General features: G+C 36.7%; 2 protein-coding genes across 4 annotated transcripts in view; both read left to right on the forward strand.

Annotated features, from left to right (window-relative positions):
• ADM (adrenomedullin) overlaps positions 1-12910 on the forward strand; it is a 70879-nt gene that overhangs the window by 49956 nt on the left and 8013 nt on the right. The gene's annotated exons all lie outside the window — the stretch shown is intronic.
• The window catches only part of AMPD3 (adenosine monophosphate deaminase 3), a 41590-nt gene that overhangs the window by 2626 nt on the left and 26054 nt on the right, over positions 1-12910 (forward strand). For 2 of the 3 annotated variants that reach the window (XM_063117276.1, XM_063117275.1), the window contains exons 2-6: positions 2168-2393; positions 3495-3690; positions 4345-4510; positions 5216-5435; positions 6665-6794. In XM_063117276.1, coding sequence (XP_062973346.1) covers positions 2173-2393; positions 3495-3690; positions 4345-4510; positions 5216-5435; positions 6665-6794 — 933 coding nt within the window. In that variant the 5' untranslated portion in view covers positions 2168-2172. Of the gene's footprint in view, positions 1-2167; positions 2394-3447; positions 3691-4344; positions 4511-5215; positions 5436-6664; positions 6795-12910 lie in introns of those variants that run through there. The other variant, XM_063117278.1, reaches the window with a different exon arrangement.

Here is a 12910-nt window from a genome sequence, read left to right on the forward strand (position 1 = left end):
TTTTATTTGGCAAAAGGAGAACACTAGATTTAAACTTCCATATAGACTAAGTTTTTAAAGAATAGTTTATTAGTTCATGTTAATTTTTAATCATGTCAATGAATGAATTTGGTTTCATGTAGTACCTAATATGCACAAAGAATCTGAAATTCATTATAGAAATATAACTGAATGCTGCTAGGTTATATTTATATAACTTTGTTCCAGGGTAACTATCATAGAAATGGGTCAATTGATAAAAAGAGATACATGAGAGAGATTTTGAAAAAAAGAAAAAGAAACTAAAGCTGAAAAATATTTTGGTGTATCTAAAATCATCTATGAAAAATAATATATTTTTTAGAATTACTAGAAATTCTGATCTTTATCTTCTCATTTCCTCATATATAGATCAAAGATGGGATCTGTAGTCTAAATTAAATAATTCTCCTTTTCACATAAATAGAGGTCTAATTTAAATAATTCCCCTTTTCACATAACTGCTAATACAAAGCTGCTTGACATTTTTATATTAAAAAGGTACGAATAATGATGAATATTTGCCTTCATTTGAAAACTCCCATTTTTCTTGCTATAAAAGCATGGCAGGGAGGTACTTGAACAGATTTTTTTTTTTTTACATATCCCTCACTTCTGTAATTGTAATGAATGGCTAACAACATATATAAAACATGCAATCATAAAATATAATTAAAACTGTTGCATAAATCAAGGGCAGCAGTTCAAAAACCAAGATGCTATTAAGGGTGCAATCCTATGCATGTTTGGAGAGAAAAAAGGCCTACAACTCCCAGCATGCTGATTGGGGCATGTCCGGAGTTGTAGGCCTTTTTCTTGTCTAAACATGCATAGGATTTCGCCTTTAGTCTAAAATGGAGACAAGAGCAAAATTAAATAGTCAGACATTAGAAGTACATATAGAAAGATAACTTTTCAAATTCTGTCAAACGGAGCTTCGAGGGGGGAGCTTTCACTGCTCAGTTGGAAGGATGTTTCAGAGCTACACTGGCACTAGAGAAGAGACCCTGTCCTCTTGTCTCATGACAGTGCTGAGAGTAAGACTTCTAAGGCCCACATTTGCAGTTCCCTAATAGAGTCACATAAACTGAATTGAGTGGTGCTGCAGTAAATGTGGGTCTAATTGTGAGATAGATGCCTGGTGGAGCAATCATTCAAAAATGTCCGTCTTGAACGTTGTATGGATAAACGCAACACAGGCTCTCAGTTTAGTCAGACCAATTTGGTCATGAAAACTAGCCTTTACTTCAAAATAATTGCTGCAATCCAGAGGGTTGGGTCATGTCTATTTTAAGGTTGCAGTCAGAGTCTTTTCTTTTCCTTCTTTAACAGCCATGCTGTTTGACAACACTTTTGTAACTCTGTGAAGGTTCAAATATGATTTCTAATGAAGTTGGAAGGAGGTCCTGTTAGGTAGGGTGACCATATGAAATGGAGGACAGGGCTCCTCTATCTTTAACAGTTGTACAGAAAAGGGGATTTCAGCAGGTGCCATTTGTATGCATGCAGTACCTAGTGAAATTGCCTCTTCATTGCAACAGTTAAAGCTGCAGGAGCCCTGCCCTCTTGACCTGATACAAAAGAGGGCAGGGCTACTGCGGCTTTAACTGTTGCGATTAAGAGGGAATTTCACCAGGTGCTGCATGCATACAAATGGCACCTGCTGAAATTCCTTTTTCTATACAAGATAGAGGAACCCTGCCCTCCTTTCTATATGATCACCCTATATTAGGAGAATGTGGGGAGCCCCCAGTATAAACATTCACCTCTGTACACAATTATAGAGGGTTTTTGGATTGCACCAAATATATTTAGGACTGAGGTATGGTGATCATGGGTGTTAGAAACAAAACATTAGACTAGAAATAGACTAGAAATTTACAACTGCATCACATAGGAGTACTTGGAAATTTTCTTTTCCTGATTTCAAAAAATCCTATTCAACATGGTATTGCCATGTAAAGAGAACTTAATATAGTAAGGGGGTGAAATGTAGCAAAACTGTAGATTTTAAGATAAACGTAGTGTTTGCGGTAAATCATTACAGTGATGTTAAGTTGCATACATTTTAATTATTCTAAGATTAACAATAACAAAATTGTGTTTACCGTGTAACATTTAGCTACAATTTTGTAATATGTCTTTTTAGCTGAAATGCCCAGACAATTTCCAAAGCTAAACATTTCTGAGGTCGATGAGTCAGTGCGACTTCTAGCTGAAAAGGTTTATGCCAAAGTTCTTCGAGAAGAAGACAGCAAAGATGCCTTGTCACTATTCACCGTGCCTGAGGATTGCCCTATTGGGCAAAAAGAGGCAAAAGAAAGAGAGCTGCAGAAAGAGATGGCAGAGCAACAGTCTTTGGAGACAGCTAAAAGGTTTGTCAGATGACTATGCAACACAATAACTTAAAGTGAGGTTGTTTAGTTATATGATGGAGCACATATGGGGTATGGCATCCTTGAGACTTAAATACAGGCAAAGTTAAATTTCACTACAAAACAATGGCTTTGTTTGAATAACAATGAGCACATTTTTCCTCCCATGAGTTTTTCAGCACTGCTTTCCTAGTTCTGGTTCAGAAATTCGAGATCCACATAGTTCTGAAATTCTGCACCTGCCTTTTCTGAAACCTGGACTTTTCTCCCACTAGCTCTTCCTTACATTGTACCCACTGTTCAATTCTATTCAATAGGGAACATTATCTTGGGTTTCAGCATAATGTATTAAAAACATGTAATGAAAATAGAGGCTAAAAGTGAGAAAATTATGTGTCTGATTCTTACATGATGCTCTCCTGGAGATGTTCTCCTGGATGACATGACATGGGAAAGCCAATGTGCATCTTCCTTAAGGGAAACCGGCTATCTTACTCCTCCCCAGGGCCATGTGTGCAGACTACTCCCTCTCAGAGTATGAGTAATTATGCATGCAACCCTGAAGAGCTGGGAGCTACATGTGGAAAGGCATGTATTGGCCTTCTATACCAGGATGTTTGCTTGTTTTCTTATGCCATACCATCTAACAACTGAACAAAATAAGTGATTTTTATGTCTTCAAAATACATCTTAATTCATTCAAAAAAGGACTTTAATGTTTACTACTGTCAAATTTAATTGGGCTTCTGTTTACTTGATGGACAATTACGGGCACTCTAATATTTAACATTTGTACTGAGTTGTTGCCTAACATCTCTGCAGTGCCAGTGTGGTGTTGTATTTTATGGAAGTGACCTCTTGCAGCGCCCACTGAAACTCATCCTAAACAGTTATTTCCTGTTTCATAAATATTTGTGTGTGGAATTTGTCAGTGCTAATAAGTGATGCCAGTAATATCAGTGGAGTCATGAATTAAAAAAAATGTATCCAAATAAGGGAAAGTGAGTGTCCTTCTGCAGAAGGTTTTCTAGAACAGACTCTTTTGTTGCCCTAGATCTAAGTGCCCTATTCACTTAAATGTTGTATGCTATGGATACCTAGGAAGAAAAGTTTCAAGATGATTCGATCCCAGTCCTTGTCATTACAAATTCCATCGCAGGAATGGAAACCTCCATCAGCTACTCCAGCTGTGTCTCCTCCGACTCCGGTTTTTCCAGGCACTCTTCAGCCCATCCCAGGGCCATATGATGTACCAGAATTTCAAAGAGTTGCCATTAGTGGGGATTACTGTGCTGGGGTAAGGAATCAGTCAGTTTTACCTGATTTATTTTTTAAAAGAAAATGAACTAACTCTGTGTAGCATGAAATTACATTGTTCTTTTATGATGCCTATATTTGTGTGTAGTCTAGATTCCATTCAGTAGAATTGCATAGATGTAGACAAGAGGGTTTTGTCCTAGGCAATCCTCCTTTGTATGTCAGTTAATAACGACACAATATAAACCTTTCTTAGACATTCCAAAAGTGACAACAATATGTAAGAAGAGGGGAGTGCAGTAGCGCCACCCCCTCCATTGTCACTTTCGTTGCTCTGTACATGTGGAGAGATATTTGGTGAAGAGGAGAGCCTCGTTGGGGAGATCATTCCATAACTGAGGGGCCACCACTGAAAAGGCCCTCTCCCTTGTTGCCATTCTCCAAGCTTGGAGGAGAACCTTAGATGTTGAGCGTAGTGTACGGGTAGGTTCATGTCAGGAGAGGCGTTCTGTCAGGTATTGTGGTTCCAAGCCTTGTAAGGCTTTATAGGTTAAAACCAGCACCTTGAATTGGGCTTGGAAACATACAGGCAGCCAATGCAAGCGGGCCAGAGCCACTGATCCAGAACAGTGAACAATGCCTTTTTAATAAATAAAATTAAATCCAAGATTTATTATATAATTTCTCACTTCAGGTTAGTGTTGATGATTATGAACAGGCTGCCAAGAGTTTGGCAAAAGCTCTGCTTATTCGGGAGAAGTATTGCCGACTTGCTTACCATCGATTTCCAAGGATAACGGCACAATATTTATGCAGTATTCAAAATGAAAAATGGAGAATTGAAGATGAGGTACTTCCAGGTAAACTAATTACAATTTTTTTAAAAAATCTATTTGGTCTATGAAAACTAGAAAGATGATTTACTTACCTACCCTCTTAGTCAGTATTCTGGTTATAGTATTTCTTCCAACTTTTAAGAAAACAAGTTGAAAGCTCTTTTGGGTGCATGAAGCTAGTTGCACATGTTTTCTGGATTGTGGTCCATGGGTGAATTTTGGTGCATGGTAAAGAACACTCAAGTACCATTGAAATAAATGGTTACATTTGTGCGTGCAGTTGCCACCCGTGGTTTGGGCCTGATAGATGTGACTGTACCATATTGAATGTGGAAGTTAAATAGAGTTCATGTGTTCAAAAGAACACTAATATGACAATGGTTCGATTCTAATGGTGTCATTCCATCAGTGGATTGGAAGCCACTGGCAGAATGGATTTCCACTCCTCTCTGCCAGCCCTTGCACCCCAAAATCTGCTCCAAAGGATTGGGGGACCCTCTGGAGCAGATTTGGTGTGCATGGAGGCTACAAGGGAATGAGAGGATAAGGAAGTTCCATTGCATGAGTGCATGTTGGATACAAGCCAACATCATATAGAGCATATCATGATTTGAATAAGGCTATTAATTACTTCTTTGTAGCTGATAATTTTGTAGTTGGAATATTGTGACTAGGAACAATACTGTATTTTGAATGATGCCAGAAGTCTCTGATTCTGATATTTTACAGATTTCCATCCACCCGTAAAAGAACTGCAGGATCCTTATAATCTTGATGATTCTCCGGGGAATTTGGATTATGTTGTAAAGATGAAAGAAGGCATTGTCTTAGTTTATGAGACTAAAGAAATGATGGAGCTTGATGAGCCACGGAGTTTGCCTTATCCTCATCTACAGACATACACCCTTGACCTCAGCCATGTGCTGGCTCTCATTGCAGATGGTCCAACGTACGTTATTGTTTAATTTTAAGAATTCCATAATGCTAGGCTGTTGTAGACTTTGGTAGTTGCAACATTGCTAACATTCACACCATTGAAGTTCTAGGATTTAACCCTGTGCACATTTACTTAGAAGATAGTCTCACTGTGTTCAGTAAGTGTGTTTAGGAATGAAGCCTTAAGGTGATTAATAGCTTGAATCTCCAAAATGTGGGACAGGGGTGAAGGGAATAGTATGTATAGAATCTGAGTAGTGGCAGACCCCTCCAATATTTTGTAAAAAATGAATCAGAATGAAAGTTTATTAGTTACATTTCTGCAATTTTACGGTTTTATTGTTTTCTACAAAGGAAGAAAAAATAAATAAAGAAAACAACAGAACATCACACACTTAATTAACAATGCAATACAATACAAACACATATACAAAACCTATAAGGCCATATTCCATTTAAGGCATTCTTCATGGCAGACATATGGGCAATCTGTTACTTCACTTTAGCCAGCCCAGTGTTGTGTATTAAGACCACAGATTATATGTAAAAACCACAGACCTATAAATCATTCTTTTGCAACTCTTGCATATATTATATCAGAGGTTTCCAGTCCGATACGAACGAGGTTGTCTTACTAGCGCCGTAAGTTTGGCCATCTCCGCCAACTCCAAAACCTTAAGCAGCCATTCCTCTGTTGATGGTACTTGTGTATTTTTCCAGTATTGCGCATAGAGTAATCTGGTGGCTGTTGTCATGTACAAAAACAGCGTTCCTCCTTTTTCTTTAAGTTGATTGTCCATAAGTCCCAACAAGAATGTTTCTGGTTTCATTTGTAGATTTGTCTTAAAAATGTTTTGCATTAATAAATGGATCTGAGTATTAGTTACATTTCTGATTCTTAGCAGATAATTTGATTATTTAATTGAAATATTCTCATCTAGCAAGAGCTATTGGACAATTATGGTGCAGAGCCAGTGTGGTGTAGTTGCTAAAGTGTCAGACAGGGTGTTGAGAGATCATGGTTCTAGTCCCCACTCAGCCATGGAAACCCACTGGGTGACTTTGGGGGCCAGTCACAGACTCTCAGCCCAACCTACCTCACAAGGTTGTTGTTGGTGAGGATAAAATGGAGAGGAGGAGGATTATGTACACTACCTTGGGTTCCCTGGAGGGGAAAAAAGGTGGGCTATAAATGCAATAGTAAATAAAATAAATAATAAAGTTACGATTTTTCTTCTACAGAAAAACATACTGCCACAAGCGACTTAACTTTCTAGGGTCCAAGTTTGGTCTGCATGAGATGCTAAATGAGATGTCTGAGCTTAAAGAACTAAAAAGTAATCCTCATCGGGATTTTTACAATGTGAGAAAGGTAAGCCCTTTTTAATTCCAGTGAATGTCACTTGTTAAAACCATTTGTTGTACAAATGAATCAAATGCAATATTACTTCAAACTAGTGAGCAATTATTCCCTAATTATTAAAAATTTCTACTCGGTGGTTGAGTTTGGATAATCAATGGTGAGTTAATAGTCAACTTCACAGTTGATTATCGAGGGAGTACTCTTCACATGACATGATTATAATTAACCATGGTATGGTTTAGTTGGCTCTCTCGCACTAGAGGCATTCAAAAGGCAGCTGGACAGCCATCTGTCAGGGATGCTTTAAGGTGGATTGCTGCATTGAGCAGGGGGTTGGATTCGATGGACTTATAGGTCCCTTCCAACTGTACTATTCTTTTAAAACATTAAATATTATGAATGCAAAGAGTTAACATTTCAAAGTTTTATGTAGGTAATGTAACAACTGACTTCTTTGAACTGCCATTATAAAGTTGGGGCTATGCATAATGTGCTTTTTTAAAAAAACAACCCACTAGGTTCTGCTGTAAGTAAGCCATGAATTAGGCCAATAATTGATTATCATTGCTTTAAAAGAATGCAGTAGCATAAATCAGGTATTATTTATTTAAATATTTTGTTTTGATAACAGTATTTTGATTTTTGCAAAAAATAGCAATACTGTGTGGTGATATGGGGGAAGAAAGGAAGGGGAATATATACCTGGAGAAACTAGGACCAGGAACCACGAGGAAGTAAAGGCACATTTCTACATCTCTCTGTACAATATACCATTGAGAAAATTGCTGCTTTTTTTTTTTTTTTAGAACAAAGATGATGATACTAGGAAGCAAAATTCTGTGTCATATTCTAGATCCTGTGTGTTCCTTCCATGGCAAGTAGTGATACTCAAAGAATGTTGTATTCAAGTTAAATTTAGCCATTCTTTTAGAATCAATCCTTTAGAAAGAACTTTACAAAATATGAAATTAAAGATAAAATATTACAGTACAATACAAAAATTGCCAAAACAATCTACAAAACCGCAAAAGATTAAAACGAGAGATCAGTCAACCCTGTATACTAGCCTAAATACTCCGATGTGGCTGAGTATTTCTTTTCCCATTCCTAACAGTTAAATCAAGAAATATAGCACTACTTCTCTGAAACCTTCAGTTGTGAAAAACCAAGTTGGGAAAAATTGAATTGTTGCATTTTCAACATTTGACTTGTCCACAAAATCACTATCATTTGTAGTTTTTATGTTACTAAAGAGAAACGTTACATAGTTCCCAGTAAATGAAATACTTTCTATACAGTAGGAGTGTGGCAGTTTTGCTGGGTTGATAAATTTTAAATCTTTCATGCCAATATCCTTCCACTATGCTTGGTTATTCCAAGCCATAACTGTGTCATTGAAAAACCTTATAGGCTAGTTAATAAAATGAAATAATATTTCTCAGATCTTTTGCTTATGAGATATGATCTTGGTTGAGAGGAAAATGAGTGACATCTTGCCAATTAATTGTGAGTTTCCATGCCCTAATGTTCAGTTTTCTTTATCCATCCAACTGCTGTTATCTAAACCCAGAATTTTGATGGTTAGTGCTTTTAACTGGATTCTGGACAATGATGGTCTAAAGCCAAGCTTGTTGGTTCCTGTATTCAGCCAGTGCAGTGAGAAAGGAGGTAATACTTCAGTCTTCTGTGTTTGTATATGCAGACATTGGCCTTGCCTAGTAACAAGCACTGCTTGTTACATGAAGCGTGAATGAAATTATATTTCATGTGACGCTATTTTAGATCATGCATTTGAACTGACAACTGTAAGCAGTCCTGCATTCCTGCCGGATTACATTTTAAAATAATCAATACCATGGGCAGAATCCTGATTCTCTTGCGCCCCGCAGGTTTTGTTGCACATGTGATGGGTCCTGCCGATTCCGTTACGCAAGCTGGACATATTGCTTGCGGAATGGAGATTTAACCTGAAATGCGCGGAAATGCTTGTGTGTGGATCAGGGCAGGTTGGTGGGAGCTCCCTTATACAAGCTTCATCAACCTGTCCCATTCCAGAAATGGGTATTTTCCGGTTACCCCTGGAAGTGCTAGATCTCCATTCTGCAAGCGCTGTTTGATGATAGGAATTGACAAGGCGCAAGAGAATTGGTGGGGGCATAAGCACCCCATTAGATTCTGCCCCATAACTGTTTACCAATGGGAAAAGTTGCTTATTAATGGCAATCCTGATATTACCTAATCTTTTGAATTTAGATTATAAATGTTTATATGTTATATAAAAATGTTATGTCATACATATATATAAATGAATATGTTATAAATTAGGTTTTAATGTTTAAAATATTAAATGCTAGTTTTAAAGGGATGTGTTCTGGATAAGAATAAAATACTCCCTGCTATCTTGTTGACACAGATCCCTAACCCCAAAAAAACTCCCTTGCATGTCCTGTGCTAATTTGCATATTCATCCATAGCACTGCTGCATATAGTTGATAAGGTTGATTAGAAGAAGAAACTTAGTGGAGAAAGAAGCACTGGAAAGTAAAGCAAAGCATAACTTCCAGGTCCACAGAGTTGTTCCTTTCACAGTGGTATGCATAAAATAATATTTGTATCAGCACCGTGGTAAAATCGTGCAGATTGCAGAGTAGTATATATACATTATTTGATGCAACCCTAGGTTAATATGGATAGGCCTAAAATTAATGTAAACATATGTGAATTCTACATTATTGAATACAGTATAATATGATACCATGAACACTTGTTTCAGTGCAGAGTCTGTTGCATATAACTTCTTATCTCTGGATTCAAAATAGCTTGTTGACAAGCCTGTGTAAGAAAAGGAGTAGTCATTCCTGGAAAGTGTGTCTAAGGCAGGAAACAGAATTGGTAGAAGGCATTCCAAGTGAAAGTCAGTTGCCAGGTAATGTTTCCTTACATTCAGTGGATGTACTTATGGAACTGCCAGCTTACTGCATAACTGCACTGTTCTAAATAAGGAGTACATTGCTTTTTTATATTAAGGTTTTACAGTTATCAGACACATAACACAGTTCAATACTAAAGTATATACCACAAGGCAATTTTGTGAGTCTCATTTACTGGTAGTAAAGGTTCTAAATTTTGTTTTATTATTATCAAATCATCTGTATCTTAAAAATGAAAACTTAAATATGTGGTAGGATTTGTTTGCTTTCTACTAAAATGTATATATGCAGACAACTATGTAGAATAAATTAATAGTTATGTGGATGTTATATTCTTGGACATTTTTTTATCAGTGCACGGACCTTGTTTCCATGGAATAGGATGTTAATGCTACATTTCTTGTTCAATTAAAACTATATAAGAGTATCTATTGCCTTCTTTAAACCAATGGGAATTGAGGTCTGTTGAAACTTTCAGGATTCTACGTGTTATTAACTGCTTCTACTGTCTTACTGCTGAAGTATGAGCCCCCTAGGTAGAACAACTAGTAGTGTTTACAAGAGATCTTATGTGCTTGAAAAGCTGTGAGTGAAGGATACCCTTTGCTTAAGTGCCAGAGAGACATATATCATAATTCTGAGTAGACTGCTTGAGACAATTATAGTAACACAAGTATCACTGACTGCTCTAAATTTAGAATATTTATCTAACTTGGTGACACATATAATTTATTTGTGCACATAAAACTATCACATGCCCCCCTGTGTCATCGCTATGTTGGAAGGTGTCACATCATTTTTGATGTGCTAAAAAGCTTTGCTTGTGTTGGAAGATATAAAGTGCCAATTTATCTGATGGCCATGTTGGTGGGAAGTGGCCAAAAGAGAAGGCGTAGAGTGTTGTAGGAGGAGGGAAATAGGAGAAAAGAAAGGGATTGTGTATCAGACCAGTGTACTCTTCTGTTTCAGGTCTTCACAGACTTTTAGGTTTTTCATAGTGAGGTTCATCAAACAAATGTTTTATTGCACACTTGCTGCTGCCCACTTACAGATGTGTGTGCTTCCTTTAGATGAAGGCCAAGTCAGGAGCATATTTGGGAAATTTGGGGAAATATTTTTTCCTTAACTTTTCTGGCTTGTTTCCAGCTTTTTCCAAGCCTTCACAGCTCTCGTTGCTGGTATCCCTGAGGATAGGTTCAGATAACCATATTGGACCTAGCTAAGATAGCTATCATAGGCAAAATGTAATTGGTATGGACCCCTGCCACCCATCCTTTCTGGTCTTACTTCACATTTGTAAAGATATTCAGATATTTTCTGCTTATATTATACCCTTAGCTCAGTCTAATAACATTAAAAACCTTGAAATAAACTCAATTTTGCACATTTAATGGTTATACAACCTTGCATGAAAATTGATTTTGTGCTGAAATGGTAGAAATTGAGCAGGCTTGATTTTAATGCAGATATTTTATCCACTTTAAGGAAACACTCTAGGTTATGGGCAAGTTGCTATGAACTGCATTTAATAGAAAATTAAAGAAAGACTAAAGCCAAATACTATGAATTATGTACAATGATCATAAGAACCAAAAGGTTAATAGTATGTGTTCTGATTTGGCTTTCTGAATGAACTGATTTGCAAAGCTGGTTTTCCATCTTCAGGTGTGCTAATGAATTTTCTGCTGTAAAATACTAATTAGCTTCATGACATTTACTACCTCCTGAAAGCTCCAGGAGTTTCAGCAACAGGTTTTTAAGATCAAGAGTTCATTATGACCTTTAGATTTATTTGTTTCTCTGTCTGACTTAACATTTTATTTGATACAGTCAGGGAGGTAGTGATATAGTTCTGAGTATTCATTGTAAAAGTAACTATGAACAGTTTCCAAAAATGGCTATCCTGTTGGTTATTTTTTTTAAAAAACCATGTTTCCCAAGAATAAATTTCCTAAAGCTATATCCCATAAGCCAGCTTTTTTGACAGAATAACAAAAATTCTTGGTAGTGTTTAAGAATGTTGTTTTTGTTTATTTCACAGTGCGGTCCTGTGCATTTTTTGGGGGGGAAAGCTGTTCTGTGTTCATTGGTACTTACTCTCCTGCAAATGCGTTGAGGATTACATTCTCAGTATAATCCTGTAAATAACTATTCAGAAATAAGTCCCACTGAGTTCCTGGGACTGATTCCTAGCTAAGTGTGTTTAGGATTGCAGCCTCAATGTGCTTTTGTTATGAACAGGCAATGACTCAACAAGGTCAGCAAAACATGAAAGACGTATTCAATATTCTGTAGTCTACCACCTGTTAGTTTGTAGGCAGCCAGGCCTGCAGCATTTTCTTCCAGCATTCAGTTCTGTTCAATTTGACAAAAGAAGAAAGAAAGAAATTACCAGAGTAATGAATTAGAGCAAGTTCTACGACATATTGAAAGTTGTAGAATATTACTTTGGTATATTTCTTTAAGATTCATACGGAAACGATTTGAATTTCCTAGCTTTAATCTGCTTTTGTTTGCAATGTTATCAATTATTCTGTATGATAATTGCATCTACAGCCTTTCATATATGCTTCTGAATCTAGTGAATTTCCTGTAACTATTTCATCAAGGGAATTGTGGTCATAGGTATGATGCCTTCTTCCGAGCTTTCACTATTTTGATTGCATATAAGCTGTATCAGAGCTGCTGGGTGTTTTTGCAAAGATGTTGATTATAACAGTAAGACTATTAATACACACAGCACAAAGTATAAAGTCACCTTCTTAAAAGTAAACATTTATAGTATTTCCATTCCTATTTCTCTAAAATATTCTAGAACTAAAATATAAACAAGTATGGCCTTGGATCACAGTTCTGAAAGTTAAAATTTCTCATGCAATTAATCAAAAAAGGTGTAGTTTAACCTGTGTAAAACTTGTAGCCCTAGAAAAAAGTTTAACTATTAATGTAAGCTGGCCTATGTGTACTGTTTTCTGAAAATAACCCAGTGCAAACTGTGCACTGAAATGAACATATGTCCTAAGTGAAGAAAGTGAAGAAAGTGAAAAAAACCATGCAAATGATTTAAACTTAAACAAAGTAGACTTCTTTGTCCCATCTGTATTAAGTAGAAAGAAAAGCATGGTGCAAAGACACAGGTTGTGTTTGGACAACACTATAGTCAATGTGGATTAATAGTCAACTGCACAGTTGATT

Source organism: Elgaria multicarinata, chromosome 2 (assembly GCF_023053635.1).
Source record: "Elgaria multicarinata webbii isolate HBS135686 ecotype San Diego chromosome 2, rElgMul1.1.pri, whole genome shotgun sequence".
Taxonomy (NCBI): domain Eukaryota; kingdom Metazoa; phylum Chordata; class Lepidosauria; order Squamata; family Anguidae; genus Elgaria; species Elgaria multicarinata.